At 40.8% G+C, this 27015-nt stretch overlaps 1 protein-coding gene across 2 annotated transcripts in view; it reads left to right on the forward strand.

Moving 5' to 3' along the window:
• The window catches only part of XRN1 (5'-3' exoribonuclease 1), a 108516-nt gene that overhangs the window by 50515 nt on the left and 30986 nt on the right, over positions 1 to 27015 (forward strand). For both annotated transcript variants that reach the window (XM_073674686.1, XM_073674687.1), the window contains exons 14-26: positions 6189 to 6345; positions 6439 to 6558; positions 8181 to 8350; positions 9948 to 10068; positions 12949 to 13047; positions 19957 to 20060; positions 20141 to 20272; positions 20359 to 20521; positions 22712 to 22825; positions 22932 to 23030; positions 23911 to 24026; positions 25538 to 25684; positions 26888 to 26977. In XM_073674686.1, coding sequence (XP_073530787.1) covers positions 6189 to 6345; positions 6439 to 6558; positions 8181 to 8350; positions 9948 to 10068; positions 12949 to 13047; positions 19957 to 20060; positions 20141 to 20272; positions 20359 to 20521; positions 22712 to 22825; positions 22932 to 23030; positions 23911 to 24026; positions 25538 to 25684; positions 26888 to 26977 — 1632 coding nt within the window. The remainder of the gene's footprint in view (positions 1 to 6188; positions 6346 to 6438; positions 6559 to 8180; positions 8351 to 9947; positions 10069 to 12948; positions 13048 to 19956; positions 20061 to 20140; positions 20273 to 20358; positions 20522 to 22711; positions 22826 to 22931; positions 23031 to 23910; positions 24027 to 25537; positions 25685 to 26887; positions 26978 to 27015) is intronic.

The raw sequence follows: 27015 nt of genomic DNA on the forward strand, positions 1-27015 counted from the left end.
GGCCTGTCTCCTGGTAGCGCCTCCAGCCTCTGGAAACTACGCTGCCAGACACAGCAAATCTTCTTGCCACAGCTCGCATTGATGTGCCATCCTGGATGAGCTGCACTACCTGAGCAACTTCTGTGGGTTGTTGAATCCGTCTCATGCTACCACGAGTGTGAAAGCACAGCCAACATTCAAAAGTGACCAAAACATCAGCCAGAAAGCATTGGTATTGAGATGTGGTCTGTGGTCCCCACCTGCAGAACCACTCCTTTATTGATTGTGTCTTGATAATTGTCAATAATTTCCATCTATTGTCTATTCCATTTGCACAACAGCATGTGAAATTGATTGTCAATCAGTGTTGCTTCCTAAGTGGACAGTTTGATTTCACAGAAGTTTGATTCACTTGGAGTTATATTCTGTTGTTTAAGTGTTCCCTTTATTTTTTTGAGCAGTGTATTTTTTTACATATCACAATTAAGACAAAAGCCTGCATTAAACATTTAAGGCCCCAATTTATAAAAGCAATTACACCAGAATTCTGACCTAAATCCCTAAAGTTGGAGTTCTTGTGACTCTGGCGTTTTCTCCAGTTCTGCCAAAATGGGACAGATGGGGGTGTGATGCCACAGCTCATCTAATTCATGACAAGCTGTGGCACTGCTTACGCCAGAAATCTAATGCCAGTCTCTGATTGGAGTAAGGTTTGTGGCAAGGTGCACGCCACTTGTCAGATGCTCCTGCTTCATTAACCGGTTCCCGACCGCCCACTGTAGATAAACGTCGGCGCTTGCCGGGCTCTGTGCAGTGCCGACGTTTAAAAACGGTGGGTGGTCTCGCAGTGCTCAGGACCCCCAGGGTCCTGCAAGCACTGCGATTCCGGTGCAGAGCGTTAGCTCTGACAGGGTACATCATCGGGACCTGATTAGATCAGGTCCCAGTGATGTTAACCCTTTGCTGTCTTCTATATGCTGTGATCTATAGTGATCGCGGCATATAGGAGACAGCAGGAAGAGAGGGGGTCGTCTTACTTACCTCCGAAGACCTCCATTTCGTTTGAGGACCTGGGGTTGCTATGGCAGCTGGAGGTCACATGACCGCCTCCAGCTCTGCCATATATGGTGTCCTTCCTGTCTGACTTCAGCCTGTATGTAGCTGAAGTCAGACAGGAGACTCTGACTGAAACAGTCAGTGAAGATCTCATATAATGTAATATATGTGTATTACATTACATGAGATCAGTGATCAGAAAAATAAAAATTAATGTCCCATACAGGGACTAAGTAAAAATGTAAAAAAAAAGTAAAAAAAAAGTTTTTAAACTATTAAAAAAAAAATCACAAAATAAATAAAAATAAATAAATAAAATATTAAACCAATAAATCCGTAAATTATTACAAAACCAAAAAAGTACACATATTTGGTATCGCCGCGTCCGAAACAACCCGAGCTATAAAACTGTCACACTAATTAACTCCTTCTGTGCACACCGTAATAAAAATAAATAAAAAACGGAGCAAAAAAATATGCGTTTTTTCATCATATTGCCAAACAAAAAGTGGAAAAAAATGCGATCAAAAAGCAGAATAGAAATAAAGATGGTACCACTGAAAACGTCATCTTGTTCCGCAAAAAAAAGCCGCCATACAGCTCCATCAGCCAAAAAATAAAAAAGTTATAGCGCTCAGAATAAAGCAATGCAAAAAAAATATTTTTTTTTCTATAAAATTGTTTTATTGTGTAAAAGCGCCAAAACATAAAAAAAATACAGTAAGTGTAGTATCGCTGTAAACGTACTGACCCGAAGAATAACGCTGCCTGATCACTTTTACCACACGCAGAACGGCATAAAAAAAACTCAAAAAACAATTCCTGAAGTGTTTGTTTTTGTTAACTTTACCTCCCAAAAAACGGAATAGAAAGCGATCAAAAAATGTCACGTGCCCAAAATGGTTCCAATAAAAATTTCAACTCGTTCCGCAAAAAACAAGCCGTCACATGACTCTATCGGCCGAAATATGGAAAAATTATAGCTCTCAAAATATGGTGATGCAAAAACTAGATTTTGCAAAAAAAGCGTATTTTAGTGTGTGACAGCTGTCAGTCATAAAAACCCGATATAAATCTGGTATCTCTGTAATCGCACCGACCCGAAGAATAAAGTAATCTAATCCGTTATATCACACTAGGAACGGCATAAAAAATAAATAAAACAAATATTCTTCACCTGCTACTGATTTGTTTATTATGTCTCCCAAAGATCCCAGTAAGGCTCTGCTCACATTTATCCTGTGCTCTGCGCTGAGCACTTACACCAGAGTTTCCGTGTAAATCTCTGAAATACGTGATTCAGCCACAACCCATGACGGAAGATTCCCTGTAATGAGGCAGATATAGGCTACTGTGGATGCCGTCTGGCCTGGGATCCCACGGTGTCATTTGTTTTAGGCGTGCATAAAAGTGCGGTTGGCCACAGTTTTGTGCACTTCTGAAAAAAAGGACACCACTAAACAGAGGCCAGACGGAGTCCAGAGTAACTCTGCTGCCTCATTACAGTGAATGGATCCTGCAGGGGTTTCATCTGAATTACATCACTTGGAAAATTAGATGGAAACCCCGATGTAAGTGCTCAGCCTAGATCGCCGGATAAATATTACGTAAAATGTTCCCAATAAAAGCTTCAACTCAGTCCTCAAAAAAAGCTAGTCCCCACTCAGGTCCATCATCTGTTAAAAATATAAGGGACTTCCAAGTTACTGGTAGCAGAAAGGCTCTGGAAAAGCAAAATGGTCCTTGCCCCCCAAAAGAAATTCAGAAAATTTTGTGCTCCCAAATCCAAATGCCTATTCTACAATAATTTGTTCTCCAATTGTCAAATAGCGCTCCTTCCCCCTCAAATCTCACCGTATGGCTAAGTGGTACGATACAGCCACATATGGGGTATTGCCACTTTTAGAAGAAATTGTGTGACACATTTCGGCACCATTTTTACCCATTGCCCTGTGTGAAAATGTAAAATCTGAGGGTAAAACATTTTTTTGTGGTAAAAATATAATTATGCTTTTTTCACTGCCCAATGGTATAAATTAAAAAATTAAAAAATGCTCACTACTTCCCTAGATGAATTCCTTGAGAGGTGTAGTTTACAAAATGGGGTCACTTGTGGGGGTTTCTGCTGTTTTGGCATGTCAGCGACTCTTCAAATGTGACATGGTGTCTGCTGCCTATCCCAGCCAACATAGCGCTCCTTTCTCTTCCGAACCCTGCCGTACACCAAAGCAGTGGTTTTCCCCCACATATGGGGTATCGGCGTACTCAGGAGAAATTGTACAACAAATTTCATGGTGCAATTTATCCTGTTACCCTTATGATAATGCAAAATTAGGGAATGAAAAACATTTTTTATGGGAAAAATGTGAAAATTTTATTTTTACGGCTCAATATTATAAACTTCTGTGAAGCAGCTGGGGGTGCAAGGTGCTCACCACACATCTAGATAAGTTCCCTAAGGGGTATAGTTTCCAAAATGGTGGCACTTGTGGGGGGTTTCCACTGTTTAGGCACATTAGGGGCTCCCCAAATGTGACATGGCGTCCGCTAATTATTCAAACAAATTTTACATTCAAAAAGTCAAATGGCGCTCCTTCCCTTTCAAACCCTGCCATGTGCCCAAACAGTAATTTGCCTCCACATATGGGGTATCGGCGTGTTCAGGAGAAATTGCACAACAAATTTCATGGTGCAATTTATCCTGTTACCCTTATGATAATACAAAATTGGGGAATGAAAAACATTTTTTGAGGGAAAAATGTGAAAATTTTATTTTTACGGCTCAATATTATAAACTTCTGTGAAGCAGCTGGGGGTGCAAGGTGCTCACCACACATCTAGATAAGTTCCCTAAGGGGTCTAGTTTCCAAAATGGTGTCACTTGTGGGGGGTTTCCACTGTTTAGGCACATCAGGGGCTCCCCAAATGTGACATGGCGTCCGCTAATTATTCAAACAAATTTTACATTCAAAAAGTCAAATGGCGCTCCTTCCCTTTCAAACCCTGCCGTGCGCCCAAACAGTAATTTGCCTCCACTTATGGGGTATCAGCGTGTTCAGGAGAAATTGCATAACAAATTTCATGGTGCAATTTATCCTATTACCCTTATGATAATGCAAAATTAAGGGATGAAAAACGGTTTTGTGGGAAAAATGTGAAAATTTTATTTTTACAGCTCAATATTATAAACTTCTGTGAAGCACCTTGGGGTTCAAGGTGCTCACCACACATCTAGATAAGTTCCCTAAGGGGTCTAGTTTCCAAAATGGTGTCACTTGTGGGGGGTTTCCACTGTTTAGGCACATCAGGAGCTCTCCAAACGCAACATGGCGTCCGCTAATTATTCAGACAAATTTTACATTCAAAAAGTCTAATGGTGCTCCTTCCCTTCCGAACCCTGCCGTGCGCCCAAACAGTGGTTATCCCTCACATATGGGGTATCAGCACGCTCAAGAGAAATTGCACAAAAAAATTTGGGGTCCATTTTTTCCTGTTACCCCTGTGAAAATAAAAAAAATTGGGTCTAAAGTAACATTTTTGTGAAAAAAGTTAAATGTTCATTTTTTTCTTCCACATTCCAAAAATTCCTGTGAAGCACCTGAAGGGTTAATAAAGTTCTTGAATGTGGTTTTGAGCACCTTGAGGGGTGCAGTTTTTAGAATGGTGTCACTTTTGGGTATTTTCTGTCATAAAGACCCCTCAAAGTGACTTCAAATATGATGTGGTCCCTAAAAAAATGTTTTTGTAAATTTTGTTGGAAAAATGAGAAATCGCTGGTCAACTTTTAACCCTTATAGCTCCCTAACAAAAAAAAATTTTGGTTCCAAAATTGTGCTGATGTAAAGTAGACATGTGGGAAATGTTATTTATTAACTATTTTGTGTGACATATCTCTCTGATTTAAGGGCATGAAAATTCAAAGTTTGAAAATTGCAAAATTTTCAAAATTTTCGCCAAATTTCCGATTTTTTCACAAATAAACGCAAGTGATATCGAAGAAATTTTACCACTATCATGAAGTACAATAGGTCATGAAAAAACAATCTCAGAATCAGGGGAATACGTTGAAGCGTTCCAGGGTAATTACTTCATAAACTGGCAGTGGTCAGAATTGAAAAAATTGGCCTGATCACGAAGGCAAAAACAGGCTCTGGCGCGAAGTGGTTAAGAGGCATATGGTTGACTTAATCACGCTCCCTCATCAAGACCGGCAAGAGCATCGCCAATCTTGATAAATCGAAGCCTTGGTCTTTTTCTGAGGATGAATTCCCTTTAAAGTTTGTGAGACAATATGTTCCACATTTTCATCAGTCCCTGGTGCAGCCTTATAGCAGAGGCTAGAAAGCTGAGATTTACTAGGGAATTACATGGCTATATGCACGAGAAAGTCGAAAGTTAGTTCCCTTCTTCTTTTTAATTTTTCTTATGTTGAATTGGTTACTCATTTGTTAGTTACTGGTCATCGCTAAAATCAGTGAACTATATCTACAAAAGTACAGCCTCAAAGTCAGGACCATATGTGGTAACAGGATCACCGTGTATATTAATGGTTAAGAGGTCTTTCACCCCAAAAATACATTTTGATTTTCTTTTGTCCAATCACACTGCATCATTGCCTTTGCTGAACTGGCTGTAAAGATGATGTCTGAGAATTTATAGGTTTGCTATCTAGTGATGAAATGTCATAGCTGACATCCTAGTTACCCCCAGCTATAAGCAGCACAGCCACAAACTAGGCATGTGAATGCTACTTATAACTGGAGAAAGTAAAAAAAATAAAAATGATACAATTATAGAATAAAAGTGTAGGTGAAACATCACAATAATTCTCGAGTCAGTGTAATGACCAGCAATATCTATTCAGTATGCGGATGTCGGAGAACGTGGCCAGTCTACCACCGATGGGCCACCTAACGTTTGGCTCAAAGGTACTGTTATTTCATCAAGCTCATTTGTTGAGGATCCATTTGTTTTCTGCTCCTTTTATGCATGTTATTTAGGTTGTGCAATCTGTCCTGTGCTCAGGTGAATGGTGTTAACCTTTTCATACCGTTCAGTATTTGTCTTTACCATTGCTTCGTACAACATCAGACATTGAAGCAAATAACCATCTATGTTCTCTGGTACATTCATTTCTCTGATCTGGATTTTAGGTATTACCCCTACCATTACGCACCCTATCTGTCTGATATTTGTGACATTAGTGGGCTGAAGCTGAAGTTTAGTTTGGGTAAACCCTTCATGCCCTTTGAGCAGCTGCTGGCTGTTCTTCCTGCTGCTAGTAAAGACTTGCTTCCTCAGGCTTATCAGGTAACCATGATGAGGACCTCTAGACAGTACATTTCCTGCCATTGTGTTCTGTTGCTCTCCTTACAGGTAAATATTGCTTTTCTCGTTTTGTAGAGTTTAATGATCAGTGAAGACTCTCCGATCATTGATTACTACCCACAAGATTTTAAAACTGACCTTAATGGGAAGCAGCAAGAGTGGGAAGCGGTGGTACTGATTCCTTTCATTGATGAGGCAAGTTGTTATTCAATTGTAGATCGTGCGTGCATAGCAAAACCCAAGAAAACATTCATGTGTACAGTATATACTGCAGCTCTGTTAATTAAAGCACAAGTTTTCTACAGGCATTGCATTATAATCTGCAGCTCCTGCTGAATTTGCACAGACTCCCTGAAGTCTCCTGTCTGCAGAGGTGCTTGGTGGTCCCCAATGCTTGATGACCTGTATTTAAAAAAAAAAAAATAATGTTTTTCACTTTGTAGAGAGTTGTGCTACAGTTCCCTGTGTAGAAAATACTGTGAAGGGGCCTCAGTGCTAAGCCACTGCTGCAGGCCCTAAAGGGTTATTCTTATTGATGGGCATAATTGAACAGTGGTTTTCAACACAAGCAACTTTAAAATTGTTTTATTAAAATTCTCCCCCCTCTCCTGATTAGTTTTTTTTTTTGTTTGTTTTTTTACTTGTTGATAACTCTTTGACTAAGGCATTGGCCTCCACTGCAGTCAAGCTGCAATGGCCAAATATGTGTTGTGCTTAAGAGCTCTTTCAAATAGAGCTTGTAAGCACTGATCTGAAACTGACTGAGAATGCTGCTATTCATTGTTGATTCCTAATCTGGCCAGCTTCCATGCCACTGTGGTCCTCCAATGCTCTAATCTGGCCAGCTTTCTTGTCACTGTGGTCCTCAAATGTTCTAAGGCCACTGTGGTCCTCCAATGCTTTAATCTGGCCAACTTCTGTGCCATTGTGGTCCTCCAATGCTCTAAGGCCACTGTGGTCCTCCAATGCTCTAAGGCCACTGTGGTCCTCCAATGCTCTAAGGCCACTGTGGTCCTCCAATGCTCTAAGGCGACTGGGGTCCTCCAATGCTCTAAGGCCACTGTGGTCCTCCAGTGCTCTAAGGCCACTGTGGTCCTCCAGTGCTCTAATCTGGCCACTGTGGTCCTCCAGTGCTCTAATCTGGCCACTGTGGTCCTCCAGCGCTCTAATCTGGCCACTGTGGTCCTCCAGCGCTCTAATCTGGCCACTGTGGTCCTCCAGCGCTCTAATCTGGCCACTGTGGTCCTCCAGCGCTCTAATCTGGCCACTGTGGTCCTCCAGCGCTCTAATCTGGCCACTGTGGTCCTCCAGCGCTCTAATCTGGCCACTGTGGTCCTCCAGCGCTCTAATCTGGCCACTGTGGTCCTCCAGCGCTCTAATCTGGCTAGCTTCCGTACCACTGTGGTCCTCCAATGCTGTTTATACAAAGCAGCCTTATATAGAAGCATTAGAAAGCGTGCAGTTCAAGCAAATGGCACAAAGATACCTCCGGTCCGAATTGTGAAGCATGAGCGTTCCCAAGCAAGCAGGAGGCTGGGGAGTGGTGCTCTCCTACTTGAGAACATGGGACAACCCCTGAAAAAATGGTTGTCTGTGGGGTAAAACATTGTGTGGTGAAGGAGTGGAATAAATACCTGTATGCACATCCTGTAAGACTAAGTGAGCAGTAGCAGTGATGTGAGTGCTTTCATTTAACAGTTTTTTGCTTGTGTCTAGATAATCTAGTTTATCCAGTTTTCTGCATCTTTCTTCTACATAACTATTGGAGAGATAAAGCGGGGTGAGAATCGGGCCATGAAATATTTATATATTTGCAGATTCGGTTGCTGGAAGCCATGGATCCCTGCAACAAACGCTTGACATTGGATGAAAAAAAGAGGAACCGACATAGCGAGTGCTTGATGTACTGGTATGAGAAGGAGGCAATCTTCAAATATAACTCGCCATGGCCGGAAAAGTTTCAAAGCATTGAGTGCTGCCATGCAAGGTAAAGCTGTTTTTGAAGTGCTTTGTTCCATCATGGAGAGCATGTTAGCAGAGACGAAGTTTGTGATGTAACAGGTGGATCACTCTTTGTAGCAAGTTCTTTGTACCAAGCGTTATAGAGGCTTTGAATCTAGCCGTGCTGGTGGTATCATAGTGGTTTACTGATAGATCACGGCACTCTGGAAAAGTATGATATGTTGGTCATTGGTGCATGTTGGGCGGTGGGTACAGTGCTAAGTAGTTTATCATGGCACTATTACTTCTAAGCATTTCATCTGCCATTACCCTGCACTAAGAACTAAATACCGTCAATCCATTTGCTACCCAATGTTTGAGGACCTCGCGAGATGACAAAACGTCACGTTATATCTTTGGATTGCGCAACAATAAACTCATCTCGTTTTAGTTCTTTCTTTAAATTTTTTGTTTACACCCATCGAGTTATTGCTGAGGTCCAGAACTCCACTGCACCTAAAACGTCGGTAGACAGAAAAATCGACACATTCCTTTGAAGGAAGCTTGATAAACTATAGTTTACTTTTTATTCTTCATTAGCTGTGGTGCCATATTACAAAGATTATAGAAGAGAAAGCTTTTTTTTTTTTGCAAATTGCATATGAATTTTGGGTACAGTAGGAGCCCTTATTCTTCTAAAGTAAAGTCAAAGTTTGATGGGTATACATGGAAATGTGTCTTATAAAGATGAGTACATTCAAATCGCATATGCTTTTTTAACCCTTTGTGATCAGTTGTAACATTAAAGGGGGTATCCAGTTAAAACAAATTATCACCTATGTGCAGGATAGGTGATAAGTTATTGATTGGCAAATGTCCCACTGGGCAACACCGATTGGCAGAAAAATATACTACAATATACTATGGCAGGTCGGATGTCTGACTGCTGTTCCATTCATTCCCTATGGGGCTACCAGAAAAAGCAGAGCGCAGCGCTCAGCAGCCCCATCTCGTGGATGGATGGAGTGCAGGTTGCACATGCACTCTGTCGCTCAATTCTTATGATAAGTTTTACATTCTGCCAGTCATTGTGGACCCCCACCGATCAACAAGTTATCACCTATCTAATAGATAGGTGATAACTTGTTTTACCTGGACAATCCTTTTAGCCTATGGTTTGTAGTTTTACATTAAAAAAGCATGTTTTTGGTTTAGATTTTTTTATTTTTCATTGCTTCTGACTCTACTCCTTTCTTTGGCTTGAAAAAAAAAAATGCATTAAAAACTGTGACGTGTGAATCAAGCCAAGGAGTTTTTGCATAAATATCTTTCTGGGATGAAAAGCTTAGCTTCACTTGATACAGTATAGTTTTCAAAATTCTGTAAAGAAAAGTTTTACTGCTCTAAAGAGATGGAAATTTCCATGTATTGATGTCTATACATTGGATTATTTATATTGCAGTATGTCCACCATGTATCTATTATATCTGATGTATTATCCGTTCCTAAGCAGTGCCGCACCTGAAACGCAGCTACGTTATCCTGAATGGTTGTGTTTTTGGGTGTAAAATAGATTTGGTGACAAAACTAAATACAGTCTTATGTTATATGTATGCAGAAATGTTCATTTTCCTCTATTATAGGAGTAAGATGATTTCACTAGATGCTTGGCATGTTTCTATGGTTGATAACAAGATTACTAAAGTGAACAAAAGTGCGTTATATTTCTGTGGCTTCCCAACTCTGAAGCATATTAAGCACAAGGTAAGTTGTGTCTGGATGCAATGACCCACATTGATCAAAAATCGCATCATTCACCCCAAATAACTTGTGATGTATTCACTTCAACTTCACCACTCCATAATTGTGAAATGTTGCACCTTAATGATAAATTTGGTGCAATTTACTCCAGCACAGCTTTTTAGACATGGTAGTACACTTCCCAAATTTTAAAAAAAAAGGACCAATGTGCCAAATGCCCTATGTTAATGTAGAGTTTTTGGTAAAATTGTGACTTTATATGAATGTTAAAAATGTTGCTGTAATGGGTTTACCGCGACAGAGAGGGCCAGAAGACCGCAGTGTTTCACGTACTCCTGCACTGATTAGAAGCACTTTACCATCATATTAAACAGTGCAGGTTTTTGCTAGCACTGCAGGGGTTAATATGAGTATTTGAGATCTTCTGGAGCTTTCCTGCTTTGATGGTCTTGGCTGTTTAGTGTTGGCCACTCCCATCACCTATATATACTCACCTTTGGAATCAGACATTGCCAGTGTTAGTTTCATACTGCCTATTTCTGGAGTTAGAGGTGTTGGTGGTTGTTTGAGGAGGCGTTTTGGAGTGGTGTTCTGAAGACTGTTGCTTGGTGTTTAATCTGTGCGAATATCCTCATCGTCTCCTATTTGGTTTTTCCTTCCTTCACTTCCCGGTGTTCCACTATGGTTGTGAGTGCATATTTGTATGTTTGGTATTTTCATTTATCCCTGTACGTCTTCCCTTGTTTGTCTGGTTTGTGTATTCTCACACACTACAACTCCCCACTTCCCTGGGTGGGGACTGATAGAGGCTGATTCTGGAGCTCGGCATGTGGCCCCGGCATCTTCACTTTCAGAAGTAATCCGGGGAGCAGGAATGGAATAGCTAGGGCGCCCCTAACTTTAGGGATATGGAAGGAGACCCGGGATATCCTATAACAGAGTTGTGACAGTTTCAACATACACATATTTGTCCAGTCACTTTTAAAGACCGCTATGATATTAATATAAATTTTAATAATGTCATTCTTCACACTTCTCTTTTCTTGTCATTTTAAGTTTTGGCATAGGTGCTACAAAATGGTATAATAAATTATATAAAACTTTGATAAATTTGGCTTGGACATATACCACAATGAAATGTTGCAATTTGCACCCAAAATTATAGTGCAAACTCAATCATAATTGTTCTTAATTATTTTTTAAAAAATATATTTTATTAATATATTTATTTGTATATGACCCACAATGATTCCCAGGTGACTCAATCTTTATTGCTTATGTCACAATACTTTCTCAGAAAAAGGTGATCACGACAGAAGACATTTGTTGCAATACTTAATTTAAGGGCATGTCCCAACTTAAGATAGATGGCAATAATACATTTGTGATCCATAAATATCAATTCTCACCATTCAATATGTGCACAGCAAGGGGTGTGAGAACTATTTATTAAAATGTAACCTTTATCATTTAGTAATAGTTCATCATCCAGTAAAGGTGCAATATAGAGCATATTGAATCAGAATGATCTCACCCATTTAGAAGATCAATGAAGGCAGAGTCAATGCAATGTGGGACATCGTGGTTCCTCAGTTCTGTTTGTCCCTAATAGGGAGGCTTCTAGGGAAATCATTAGGGCCTTGTTTGCTAAAGGGTCAGCTGTGGACTGCCCCTGTAAGGGCGGCAGTCAATGGATCCGTAGAGCCAGATAATTATTAGGGACAAACATCCGGTAATTGAGGAACCATGATGTACCATATGGCCTTGACTCTACCTTGGTTGATCTTCTAAATGGGTGAGATCATGCTGATTCTATGTGCTCTATATTGCAGCTTTATTGGATGTTGACCTATTACTAAATCTTGAGAAAAGTTTACAATAAGGGATGTTTGACCACAGCCTACTCTTTTTCTCCTATTTGAATGATTATATGTGTATTATGTGTGGACTAATAGGGATATTTATCATTGAGATTTTACCTGACCACTGTAGGTTACCACTATCTCTGATGATATTCCCCCTAACGACTGTCACACTTTGCATACATAGTTTCTAGAACCTGTAATTGTTCCCTACTCACTTGGGGGACCTAGGTAGGCTCAATTTATTGATGTACTTGCGTCAACTGCAATTAACATCTATTTTTTGCTAGTTGTCCATTGCAGCAATTGCAAAGAGGAGATCAACCCCAAATACTTAGTTGCAGGAAACCTCTTTTTATATTATCTGGCATTCATTCATTTTAACTACGAAATAATAAAGGTTACATTTTGATAGATATTTCTCACACCCCTTGCTGTGCACATAAGGGTGTCCCAATCTAGCAAGTTATCCAAAGGGTACTAACAGGAGCATTGGTGTGTATGCTCTACCATCACTCCTATCGGCGTGGAGCACCTCCGAGGCACCCAGCGATCCTCAGGTTATCACCTGTCCTGTAGATGGGGGATTGATCATGGTGCTCTAGGGCATTTATTATGCTTTGTACTGAGAACCTCTAATGTGCATATACCATTGCTGCATATCTTGGTGCTTATCTTGAGCCATAGTTTTCCTCCTGGCTCCATTTTATCCAGATGCATCTGGGCCGCTCTTTGGCTCCAGTTCACATCTCCAAGCAGCTGCTGTTCAGGTTCAGTGGTTGTACAGAGCATGCTTGGTTGTTTGCAGACTGGAACATGCAGTAATCCCCCAGAATGCTCCACAGCCGAGTGCATTCCCATCCTAGCGGCCAAAGCCATATGCTGTGTGTCTGCTGAAGAAGTTTAATTCTAAATCTAGATCTGCTCGACTGTTAAGACATGGTGTAACGCACCAGGAAGTCATTACTTTGTGCCTATTTCTCTTGATAAAATGCTGTTACTTTTTTTTCTATTCTCATAGTTTTCGTTGACGAAAGCAGGAGTTCAAGTTTTCCAACAGAGCAGCCGAGGAGAGAATATGATCTTAGAGATTGTGGTAGATGAGGATTCTGAAGATAACGTAAGTTAAAGTTACATGCTCAGACATTAAAGAGTTTTCCGGGCTCAAGAGAAATTTCATCAGTCATTTTATGAGACTTCAGATTTCTGAATCACCATGATTGAGCAATGTGCTCACTGTCAGGACTTCACTTTATTTCCAGCAAGTAAACTATTTGCATTACCCAAATTGCTATGTTTAGGTATGGTATATTTTACCTTGTATTGTACATTTTGTATATGTTATGTCTATAACTTTTATTTTCATGTTAATATTTGTGTCTGATTGATAATTGATGAAGGTTCTCACAAGACATTTTGATCTTCACCTTCAGATAGTGTATAACATATAGTTCTATACTTTCTATCCTAACTATTAAAGATTGAGGGTTGGTGGTACTTGTATCAATTGTCTCGTTTAACCCCTTCACCCTCGGGTGATTTTCCGTTTTTCTTTTTTTTTCACTCCCCTTCTTCCAAGAGCCACAACAAATTTTATTTTTCCAGCCATAAAGCCGTATAAGGCTATGTGCCCACGATGCGGAAATGCTCCAGATTTTTTCCTGAGCGTTTCTGCATCTCCCTGGCAGAAAAAATGCATGCGGATTGTACATGTGGATTGTACATGTGGATTGTACATGCGGATTGTACATGCGTTTTTCCTGCCAGGGACATGCGGATGTGAAGCGTTCTTCACATGCGTTTCCGCATGCGGGTTGACAAGCGCTTTCCAGGCGATTTTAGCATCACTTGGAAAAGTGCTTGACAAACGGCATGGATTTATATAGTGTGACCGAAAGAATGATAAAAAAATAAATATTATACTTACCTTCTGATGGCCCCCTGTGTCTGTGCTTGCCGGCAGCTCGCAGTACACTGAAGGACCTGCTGACATCAGCGGTCACGTGACCCGTCACATGACTAAATCACGTCAGCACAGGTCCTTTAGTCTACCGCGAGCTGCCGGCAAGCAGAGACAAGCACACCGGGGGCCATCAGAAGGTAAATATAATATTTATTTTTTATTTTATTCTTTTTTTACATGTTCTATGGTACCCGGGTCCGGAGGAGAGTCTCCTCTTCTCCAAACCCGGGTACCATCCGCACATTGAAACGCTTTGAATCCGCATGTACAGATGCAGTGATGTGGATTCCATGCGTTCCAATGCAAGTCAATGGCGGCTAAAACACAGCGCTTCCGCAAAATAATTGGTAGTGCTGCTTTTTTTTCCGCAATGATAATCCGCAGCGGAAATTTCTGCAGCATGTGCACAGCACATGCGGATTATCATTGGGGAACATGGCAGGCCTTCTGCCAAGCGGTTTTTAAGCGTTTCTGCAGCAGAATTGCGACTCCGAAAACACTTAAAAAACGCATCGTGGGCACACAGCCTAAGGGCTTTTTGAAGGAAAAAAAACTCCAAGTGCTGTGAAATTGTAAAAAAAAAAAAAAATTGCAATTTATCAGTGTTTTTTGGGTTTTTTATTTACCATGTTTAATAAATGGAAAAACTGACCTGGCAATATGATTCCCCGGGTCAGTATGAATATGCACATACAAAACATGTATAGGTTTTCTTTTTTTTTTTTAAGTCATGAAAAAAAAATGCAGACATTTATCCCAAAAATAAATTCTCCTTTGTCGCCATTTTCCGAGATCCGTAATGTTCTAATTTTTTGGGTTCTGGGGCCAGGTGAGGGCTTAATTTTTGCACCCTGAGGTGACGTTTTTACTGATAGCATTTTGGGGTAAATCGCCTTTTTATTGCAGTGTTGCGACGACAAAAAAAACAAAACGTGATTCTGGCGTTTTTGATTTTTTTTTTCTTGTTGCACCGTTTACCGATCAGATTAATTTATTTTATATTCTGATAGATTGGACATTCGTAAATGCGGCGATACCAAATATGTGTATTTTTTTATGGGGCAAAAGTGGGGTGATTTTTACATTTTTGTGGGTTTTTTTATGCTTTTTTAAAACTTTTTTTTTTTTTACTGTATTTATTAGTCCCCTTAGGAGACTTGAAGCTTCATTCGCCTGTGCTATACATAGCAGTGCTTCAGCACTGCTATGTATTGCAAAAATACTATCTCCTATGAACTCCGTCCACGGGCTGGTGATGACAGCCACGGGGGTCTGCAGCAGACCCCCGGCTATCATGACAACCCATCAGTGCTCCGCAATCACGTGACGGGCGCGCCGATGGTCAGGATCAATGACACACTTCCTGTCTGCACATGTTAAATGCCGCTTTCAGTGATTAACTGGTTAACAGCTGCGGTTGGATCTCGGATTCACCCACGGCTCTTAGAGGTACTTGATGGCTGATTAAATCAAAGGCAGGGACACGGCCGATGACCTAAATATACGGCTTCGGTCGTGAAGGGGTTAAGCATTGATGTTAGACTGGGTGTAACTAATATGATCGCCATTGTATGTTAGGCTGTGACAGAGAATTAGTGTAGTTTGCAACGCATTCCTTGATGACATCTTTTACATTAATCTCCCCTAATTTTTAATGGGTTAATCTTTAATAAAGTTTGGATTTTATTGTTTTGCTAACATAAAAGTTCTATGCCACGTGCATATTTGCGTTCTTGTGACAAACTCAGTCTTGCATACTTGGAAGTCACTTGCCGATTCTGGGAACCTAGTCGGCTTGTGACTGCAGGTATGTAAAGGGCAGACTTGTGGTTATGTGGCCGCCTACTCGGATCGGAAATGGAGTATTGACAGTGTACACCTTACACACTGTCACAATTCAGTAATCTACAGTCACTTAACCACTTCGCACCAGAGCCTGTTTTTGCCTTCGTGACCAGGCCAATTTTTTCAATTCTGACCACTGTCACTTTATGAGGTAATTACTCTGGAACGCTTCAACGGATTCCCCTGATTCTGAGATTGTTTTTTCATGACATATTGTACTTCATGATAGTGGTAAAAATTTCTTCGATATCACTTGCGTTTATTTGTGAAAAAATCGGAAATTTGGCGAAAATTTTGAAATTTTCAAACTTTGAATTTTCATGCCCTTAAATCAGAGAGATATGTCACACAAAATAGTTAATAAATAACATTTCCCACATGTCTACTTTACATCAGCACAATTTTGGAACCAAAATTTTTTTTTGTTAGGGAGCTATAAGGGTTAAAAGTTGACCAGCGATTTCTCATTTTTCCAACAAAATTTACAAAAACATTTTTTTAGGGCCCACATCATATTTGAAGTCACTTTGAGGGGTCTTTATGACAGAAAATACCCAAAAGTGACACCATTCTAAAAACTACACCCCTCAAGGTGCTCAAAACCACATTCAAGAACTTTATTAACCCTTCAGGTACTTCACAGGAATTTTTGGAATGTGGAAGAAAAAAATTAACATTTAACTTTTTTCACAAAAATGTTACTTTAGACCCAATTTTTTTTATTTTCACAGGGGTAACAGGAAAAAATGGACCCCAAATTTTTTTGTGCAATTTCTCTTGAGCGTGCTGATACCCCATATGTGAGGGAAAACCACTGTTTGGGCGCACAGCAGGGTTCGGAAGGGAAGGAGCGCCATTAGACTTTTTGAATGTAAAATTTGTCTGAATAATTAGCAGACGCCATGTTAAACAGTGGAAACCCCCCCACAAGTGACACCATTTTGGAAACTAGACCCCTCAGGGAACTTATCTAGATGTGTGGTGAGCACCTTGCACCCCCAGCTGCTTCACAGAAGTTTATAATATTGAGCTGTAAAAATAAAATTTTCACATTTTTCCCACAAAACCGTTTTTCATCCCTTAATTTTGCATTATCATAAGGGTAATAAGATAAATTGCACCATGAAATTTGTTGTGCAATTTCTCCTGAACACGCCGATACCCCATATGTGGAGGCAAACCACTGTTTGGGCGCACGGCAGGGTTTGAAAGGGAAGGAGCGCCATTTGACTTTTTGAATGTAAAATTTGTTTGAATAATTAGGTGACGCCATGTCACATTTTGGGAGCCCCTAATGTGCCTAAACAGTGGAAACCCCCCACAAGTGACACCATTTTGGAAACTAGACCCCTTAGGCAACTTATCTAGATGTGTGGTGAGCACCTTGCACCCCCAGCTGCTTCAAAGAAGTTTATAATATTGAGCCGTAAAAATACAATTTTCACATTTTTCCCATAAAAAATGTTTTTCATTCCCTAATTTTGCATTATCATAAGGGTAACAGGATAAATTGCACCATGAAATTTGTTGTACAATTTCTCCTGAGTACGCTGATACCCCATATGTGGGGGAAAACCACTGCTTTGGTGTACGGCAGGGTTCGGAAGAGAAAGGAGCGCTATGTTGGCTGGGATAGGCAGCAGACACCATGTCACATTTGAAGAGTCGCTGACATGCCAAAACAGCAGAAACCCCCACAAGTGACCCCATTTTGTAAACTACACCTCTCAAGGAATTCATCTAGGGAAGTAGTGAGTATTTTTTAATTTTTAAATTTATACCATTGGGCAGTGAAAAAAGCATAATTATATTTTTACCACAAAAAAATGTTTTACCCTCAGATTTTACATTTTCACACAGGGCAATGGGTAAAAATGGTGCCGAAATGTGTCACACAATTTCTTCTAAAAGTGGCAATACCCCATATGTGGCTGTATCGTACCGCTTAGCCATACGGCGAGATCTGGGGGGGATGGAGCGCTATTTGACAATTGGAGAACAAATTATTGTAGAATAGGCATTTGGATTTGGGAGCACAAAATTTTCTGAATTTCTTTTGGGGGGCAAGGGCCATTTCGCTTTTCCAGAGCCTTTCTGCTACCAGTAACTTGGAAGTCCCTTATATTTTTAACAGATGACGGACCTGAGTGGGGACTAGCTTTTTTTGAGGACTGAGTTGAAGCTTTTATTGGGAACATTTTACGTAACATTTATCCGGCGCTCTAGGCTGAGCACTTACATCGGGGTTTCCATCTAAATTTCCAAGTGATGTAATTCAGATGAAACCCCTGCGGGATCCATTCACTGTAATGAGGCAGCAGAGTTACTCTGGGCTCCGTCTGGCCTCTGTTTAGTGGTGTCCTTTTTTTCGGAAGTGCACAAAACTGTGGCCAACCGCACTTTTATGCACGCCTTAAACAAATGACACCGTGGGATCACAGGCCAGACGGCATCCACAGTGGCCTATATCTGCCTCATTACATGGAATCTTCCGTCATGGGTTTCGTCTGAATCACGTATTTCAGAGATTTACACGGAAACTCTGGTGTAAGTGCTCAGCGCAGAGCGCAGGATAAATGTGAGCAGAGCTTTACTGCGATCTTTGGGGACATAATAAACAAATCAGTAGCAGGTGAAGAATTGGTTTTATTTATTTTTTACGCCATTCCTCGTGCGGTATAAGTGATTAGATTACTTTATTCTTCGGGTCGGTGCGATTACAGAGATACCAGATTTATATCGGGTTTTTATGACTGACAGCTGTCACACACTAAAAGACGCTTTTTTTTGCAAAATCTAGTTTTTGCATCACCATATTTTGAGAGCTATAATTTTTCCATATTTCGGCCGACCGAGTCATGTGACGGCTTGTTTTTTGCGGGACGAGTTGACATTTTTATTGGTACCATTTTTGGGTACGTGACATTTTTTGATCGCTTTCTATTCCGTTTTTTGGGAGGTAAAATTAACAAAAACAAACAATTCAGGAATTGTTTTTTGAGTTTTTTTTTTTATGCCGTTCTGCGTGTGGTAAAAGTGATCAGGCAGCGTTATTCTTCGGGTCAGTACGTTTACAGCGATACTACACTTACTGTATTTTTTTTTATGTTTTGGCGCTTTTACACAATAAAACAATTTTATAGAAAAAAATATTTTTTTTGCATTGCTTTATTCTGAGCGCTATAACTTTTTTATTTTTCGGCTGATGGAGCAGTATGGCGGCTTTTTTTTTGCGGAACAAGATGACGTTTTCAGTGGTACCATTTTTATTTCTATTTTGTTTTTTGATCGCATTTTTTTCCACTTTTTGTTTGGCGATATGATGAAAAAGCATATTTTTTTGCTCCGTTTTTTATTTATTTTTATTACGGTGTGCACAGAAGGAGTTAATTAGTGTGACAGTTTTATAGCTCGGGTTGTTTCGGACGCGGCGATACCAAATATGTGTACTTTTTTTGGTTTTGTAAAAATATACGGATTTATTGGTTTAATATTTTATTTATTTATTTTTATTTATTTTGTGATTTTTTTTTTTTAATAGTTTTAAAACTTTTTTTTTTCTTTTTTTCTTAGTCCCTGTATGGGACATTACTTTTTATTTTTCTGATCACTGATCTCATGTAATGTAATAGACATATATTACATTACATTACATGAGATCTTCCCTGTTTCAGTCAGAGTCTCCTTTCTGGCTCAGCTTGCAGGCTGAGCCAGACAGGACACCATATATGGCAGAGCTGGAGGCGGTCATGTGACCTCCAGCTGCCATAGCAACCCCAGGTCCTGGAAGGACTCTGAGGTCTTCGGAGAGGTAAGTTGACGACCCCCTCTCCTCCTGCTGTCTCCTATATGCCGCGATCACTATAGATCGCAGCATATAGAAGACAGCAAAGGGTTAACATCACTGGGACCTGATCTAATCAGGTCCCGATGATGTTCCCTGTCAGAGCTAACGCTCTGCACCGGAATCGCAGCGCTTGCAGGACCCTGGGGGTCCTGAGCGCTGCGAGACCACCCACCGTTTTTAAACATCGGCGCTGCACAGAGCCCAGCAAGCGCCGACGTTTATCTACAGTGGGCGGTCGGGAATCGGTTAAAGTAACAGTAAAAATATCTCGAGCCTGGAAAACCCTTTTAAGTATGTAGCAATGCATTATACTACGGTGGCATTGCTGCTATTTGGGGGAATGCATGCTTTTCATTGCATTATTTTGTCTGCAGGAAGTGGAAATTGTGGCTTCGGCTGTGCTCGGGAAATCTGTGTTTGTCAATTGGCCTCACCTTGAAGAAGCCCGAGTGGTTTCCGTGTCTGATGGAGAAATTAAGTATGTACATTATAGTAACTGATGTAACTGAAACCTGTAGCATATATTGTTTACCTTGTGTTTCCTTTCTCTTAATTTAGGTTTTACTTGGATGAACCTCAAGGAACCCAGAAGCTGTATGTTGGTGAGGCGATCCCACCTGCTAAAGTAATTAATGTTGGTAACAAAGAGCGAAACATCTGGGCGAAGGAAGTGCAAGGAATACACGAACAGTCAGTTCATAATATAAGGCATCTGATGCAGTTATTTCCCTAACTTTAAATGTTAAACATTATAGTATTTTCCCTTTTCCTTAAAGCTATCACAGAAGAAAAGGAGTAATTGTCAACGACACGTCAGTCATTATTTATGCACAGCTCCTTACTGGTCGTCGATACCAGTTATCACAAAATGGAGACATCGTCCTCGAGAAGCAGTGGTCCAAGCAGGTGCTCCCCTTTGTATACCAAGCTATTGTGAAGGTGAGCATGGCCTTCCCTGCAGAGACGTAACTAGGCATTCAGCTCAATGGAGGCAAAACGTATCACATCTTAAAGGGAACCTGTCAGCTGATACTTGCTGCTCAAACCGTGGGAAGCATGTATCAGCCACTGGCTGTACGATCACAGCCAGGTATTTTTTGTCTCTGAAACGCTGCGGCGTTTCAAAGAAAATCTTACTTTAGTAGCGGCCAGGGACCGAGCCACGCTATTAACTAGTCATACAGGCGGGTCCCCAGAGATTATTCCCCTCCCACTGGCGGAGACTGACAAGCTTCTGCCTGCGTGCCCGTATAGGCAGAAGATTGCCAGTCTCTGTCAGCGGGTGTGTAGAAGCCGCCGGGGACCCGCCTGTATGACTAGTCATCTCTGTGGCTCGGTCCTCGGCAGCTATTTAAAAGCATGTTATTCTCTGAAACGCTGCAGCGTTTCAGAGACAAACCTACATGGCTACAATATGACAGCCAGTCCCTGATGCATGCTGCACCAGTCTGGGCAACATGTATCAGCTTGACCTTTAAGAGATTACTGTACAGTGGTAGATGATGACTTTTAGGTGATGTTGTTTCTTATGGAGCTGTTCACTCTTGCCGCCTTTTCCATATGGTCTAGACTTGCATACCTTTTTACAGCCACAACTTGTCTGCAGAGTATACAACAAAGTATACACATAACTTCTCATATTTTCAACACCATCTCAATCTATTCCCAGCCTGCACAAACTCCTCATTTTACGGTCATCCCAATGTCATATTTGTCCCTGTTTCTGGAACTTCTATGTGGCACAAAAAACAGTACTCCTCTTCATGCCCCAATATAATAATGACCACTACTATGCCCGTTACACAGTAAATTGCCCTTTAGAAAATATTAATGCCCTCTGAGTGCCCTAGATAGTGCTTCTATAATGTAATAATGCCTTTTAAGTGCCTACTTAACATTTAATAATGTCCCTTGAGTCTCCCCCCACATACAGTAGTAAGGTCCCCTGTTTCTCCCCCACATACATTAGCAATAGACTCTCTTCCCCACATACAGTAGTAATGGCCCTGTGTCTTTCCCACATACAGTAACAATGGCCCCTGAGTCTCCCCCACATACAGTAACAATGGCTCCATAGTCTCTCCCACATGTAGTAATAACGACTCCTTTTAATTGCCCCCTGACTCCCCTCCACATACCGTAACAATGGACCCTGAGTCTCCCCACACATAAAGTAATAATGGCCCCTGAGTCTCCCCCACATACAGTAACAATGGCTCCATAGTCTCTCCCACATGTAGTAATAGCGACCCCTTTTAATTGCCCCCTGACTCCTCCCCCCCCACCATATACAAGAACAATGCACCCTGAGTCTCCCCACACATAAAGTAATAATGGCCCCTGAGTCTCCTCTACATACAGTAACAACGGCTCCTGAGTCTCTCCCACATACAGTAACTGCCCCCTGACTTCCCCCCACAAAAAAGTAACAGCGCTCCAGAAAATGTAAAGAAAAAAATACATGAACACACAGCCCCCCATGCAATATGACCTCTGCCACATTGTGTGATCTCCCACACACCGTATGATTTCCCACAGCCCCCACACACAGTATGATCCCCCACAGCCCCCTGCACACAGTATAATGCCCCCACACATTGTATGATACTTCTGGCTGTCCCCCTACCCGTACTGACAATTAAAATAAACCTGATATATTCACCTACGCCAGGATCCTGGTGAGTTTACCGACACAGTAAGGGTCATGGTGCTGGCGGACCAACATGGCGATGTTATTGCCCTGGGACATGCACAGGACATCAGATTTCTGGCGCAATGACGTCACCATATTGCTCCACCCTCGCCAGGACTTAAAACCTCTTGTGCGACACCCTGCAGTTCTGTAAGCCACAGGCCTAAAGCGCCTGCAGCTTACGGGACACCGAGCGGTAGGGCCCGGAGAATATGTCTTCTTGCTCCATCACAGGGTTACCTGTATCTGCTTGTTATGTATGCCGGTACAGATAAGATTGGCGGTAGCTCCAGGTCTCCGCCTATATGTGAATGTGCCCGAGGCAACCACTCCCTCTCCTCCATCCACCCTCCCCAGTAGCTGCGCTCCTACTTTTCTGTTAAACAGTTGTATGCTATTATTGTATATTATAGTAAGGTATATTTATATTATTTCAGGACATTACAACTTTTGAATCTGGCTCATCCCATTTCAAGACACTTGGTGAACTGTTTTCGACTGGAAGTACGGTTTTCATGCTTGGCATTCCCTACTATGGCTGCATGGGAGAGGTATCTCATCTACCTGGCCGATGGGCTGGGACTTTAGTTTGCTTTTAGACTTTGCATATGTGTTTAAAAGGTTAAAAGAGGTTTTTCTTTTCTTTCCAATGTTTAGGTGCAAGATTCATCCGATGTTCTCAGTGAGAACAGAATTCGAGTTTTATTTAGCATTACCTGTGAACCAGAGCTTGATGCCTTAATACTAAACCAGCATGTAAGTCGTCAGAGCTCTCCCAGGATAGAAACTTATCACTCATCACCATTTTTTTCACAGATCTTCATTCATATAAAAGTCAGCTAAATTTCTTCAGTAATAAAAATATTTAGGTTTGTTAGGTTTGTTTTTTTTTGGTTTATTCTGAGTTAAAGCAATAAGATAACGTCACAAATCTTGCATGGTGGTTGCTCAACTTTTCCAGACTCCTGAAAAGCAAATGTTCATAGTTATTCTATGGTATCCCTAATCCCGTAATCCTTGCATGGCTGCTGTTCAGTATACTGAAACCATTTATTTCTGTACTTTTTCCTTGGTTCCATGTTTGCCAGCAATATCAATATTAAATAAAACGCCAACCATTTGTCCACAATCACTATATCAAGATTTTTTTTTCTTAAATCTTATAATGCAGTGTATGTCTTCGATGAGTGTTGTTCTAGGCAGTCATGACATGAGTATAAGAGTGTGAATTTTCCCTAGATGAGTTACAATATAAAGGAGTTGACCACTACTGGTCAACTCTAGCTGAATCAGTGCAGAACCTCAATTAAAAAGCACTGTGTACTCAGGTCTTACAGATCCGCTGTTACAGCATTGTCAGCGCCGCTGTTCCCAGTGCTTGATGTGACTTTTGTCACATGTAGGCTTCAGCCAATGATTGGCTGATCGTCAACATAGGGCTTTACTATTCCGTATTAGCGGACTTCGGTCCTGATGGAATATTGGTGAGCTGCGGCCAATCATTGGCTGCAACCGTCACGACAACTCTGGGAATAGCGCCACTGCAGGAGGTGAGCATACATTGTTCTTACTGGGGTCCTGAATAAAGTGGGCAACCCCTTTTTTTTTTTAAATGATTTTCTATTTGTCTTTGTAGAAATATTCAGTAAAATATAATCCTGGCTATATCTTAGCTAGTCGACTAGGAGTTAACGGATACCTCGTTTCAAGGTTCACCGGAAGCATTTTCATTGGCCGGGGATCCAAAAGAAAGTGAGTGTAAATGTCATTGAAAATATTTTTCTGATGTTATTTAAGGAGATTTTCTCTTTATTTTGTTTTTAAATTGTATTTTTTTCTTCAGTTAATTAATGTATAACAAAATTAAATGACTGAACATGGGGTTGTGCATGCAGAGCATTTATTGGAATAGGGCACGTGCATGATACTTTCCGGGCGTCCATCGATTTTCATCAGAAACTGACCCATCCGGTGGGCAGGAACAGCTCCAGCCGGAAATATATTACATATTTTATCTAAAAATCACCACTTTCCTTTCCTGAATCACCACCTTATTTTCTTACCTATATCCCACAGGAGCATACCTCCTCAATCTTTAAGACCTTGCAAGTGTAGTTAACCACTTCACTCCCAGCCTGTTTTCACCTTTTTGACCAGGCCAAATTTTTCAATTCTGACCAGTGTCAGGACCCTGAAACGCTTCAACGGATCCTAGTGATTCTGAGATTTTTTTTCGTGACACATTGTACTTTATTAGTGGTAAATTTAGGACGGTAGTTTTTGCATTTATTTGTGAAAGTATCGAAAATGTGGCGAAAGTTTATTAATTTTCCATTTTATAAGTTTTATGCCCTTTAAACCAGAGTTATATCACAAAAAATAGTTTATAACATTTACCGCAAGTCTACTGTTCATCAGCATCATTTTTGAAACATAAACCTTTAACTCTTCTAACAAAAAAAAAATGATCAGCTATTTCAAATTTTTCCAACAAAATTTACAAAACAACACATTTTTTAGGGACCAAATCACATTTGAAGTGCCTTTCAGGTGCCTATATGACAGAAAGTACCCAAAAGCGAAACCCCCCCCCATGGTGATGAGTCCTGGTGCCCTTCTGTCAGAAACAGCAGGCAACTTCCTCTGATCTCCATGTTTGACTGACCGGAGGTTCCCATGACGTAAGTTTACGTCATAGGTCGTGAACCCCTTCCACACCATGCCCTAATCGTGAATCCATTAGATTGAAAATACATTTGCTAATGGTTTCTACCGATATGTGATAATGATTACTTTAAAGAGGATCTGCCACCCGGCCAAAAGTGGCCAGTTTTTGCGCTTATTTTATCCTCCCTGCACCCATGAGTATTCTGTTTTTTATTTTTTAAATCCGTAGTATGATTCCAGAGATATGGGCCTTTTTTTTTTTTTTTTTTTTTTTTGAGTGCTAATTTTTACAAGTGGGCGTGGCTCACAGGGTAAATAATGTAGAGCAGCTTAAAGAAAACCCCCTCACCCCCCCCAGAGAATCCTGAGAGCCACGCCCCATTGAACAGACCATTAACAATTAGCACTAAATAAAAAAGACCCATATATCTGGAATCGAATGGTGGATTTAAAGAGGAAAAAACGGAATGGCCAGGGCAGCCACGGAAATAAAGTATGAGCAAAAAATGGCCAATTTTTCAATGGTGACAGATTCTCTTTAAATATAATGAAAATGAGAATAATCACAAATTATCATGTGTGTCCTGCTTCTTTAGTCCACATGGAGAGCAAAAAGCCAATGTGGGCTTGAATTTGAAATTCAATAAGAAGAATGAAGAGGTTCCTGGTTACACGAAGAGAGTTGGCACTGAATGGATGTATTCCTCCGCTGTGGAGCAGCTTCTGGCTGAGTATATTGAGAGGTAATATTGCCATGTCATAGAAATCGAATTATTTCTTTAATAGCTGTTTGTTCAATTGGTTTTATTTTTATGGATAACTTTTGTTTTTCGCTCCAATATGGCTTTTATTCATGTTTTGAGTCTTTTTTTTCTATTAGAGGAAGTTTCTCATCCCATGTATTCACCAGGGATAGGAATAAAGATTTTTTTTCATACCTACCTTCTGGTGATGCCTGGTGCTATGCATGTCTTCTTTTCTTGTTTTTTGTTCTCAGTAATGGGAATTAATCCTAACAAAAGGGAGGAAAAAAAACCTTGTTATAATATCATAATTTTCATTAATTGTAACCATAATTGCACTGTGCACATGAAGAAAAGAATGGCAATAAACGGTATGGGCTTCATTACTCTCACCCCCTTAAAGAGAACCTGTCACCAGAAGTAATGCGATTAACCTGCAGATATGTGGTTAATAGCGTTATGTTGCCCGGCGCCTGCACGCAGTGAAGAGAAAATTAACTTTTATTCTCCCCACCAGCATTTGGATTCAGTCATGGGGGCGGGGGGGGGGGGCACGACTTCAGTCAGCGCGGCCGCTGTAACCGCGCCTCCGACCCTGATTTCCACAATTGGATTTGTTTAAATAAAATGTTCCTGTGCTGAGATAATCTTATAAATGTGCCCCTGTGTACTGTGTAATGGCTGTGTCTGACCGTACAGGAACATGGTCTGATCATACCACAACTCCTGGGCAGGGGAGGACACAAAAGAGTATACAGACAGGACAGCAGGGGCTCACAGCTGATTCTTTCTTTGCGGTAAAACATTTTTTTTAAAAAACAGGCAGGGAAATGCTTTATCTCCCAGAAAGAATCAGCTGTGATCCCCTGCTGTCCTGTCTGTATACTGTTTTCCTTCCTCCCCTGTCCAGGAGCTGTGGTATAGCTGACCATGATCCTGCACAGTCAGACACAGCCATTACACAGTACACAGCAGGGGCACATTTATAAGATTATCTCAGCACAGGAACATTTTTTTAATACATATTAAAATTAACTTTAAAATTAACTTTGTTCGTGGGAAAACCCCTTTTAATTCCTAGCAAACAATTTTTATTTTTTTTTATTGACATTGACCTTTACGCAAGTATGCAAAACAATTAATTTTCAGTGGCTATATGACATGTGAATCCAGCATAAATGTGCATTTCTTTCTGTTCTACAGGCATCCTGAGCTGTTCACATATATTTCAAAGAACAGCCAAGATGATGTGTTCTATGAAGATGACATCTGGCCAGGAGAGGAGGCGAATGGGTAACACTGTCATGATCATTATAACTGCTGTGATGATG

This window comes from Phyllobates terribilis, unplaced genomic scaffold (genome assembly GCF_046119375.1).
Source record: "Phyllobates terribilis strain yellow unplaced genomic scaffold, ASM4611937v1 Scaffold_3__8_contigs__length_932513732, whole genome shotgun sequence".
NCBI classification, from domain to species: Eukaryota; Metazoa; Chordata; class Amphibia; order Anura; family Dendrobatidae; genus Phyllobates; species Phyllobates terribilis.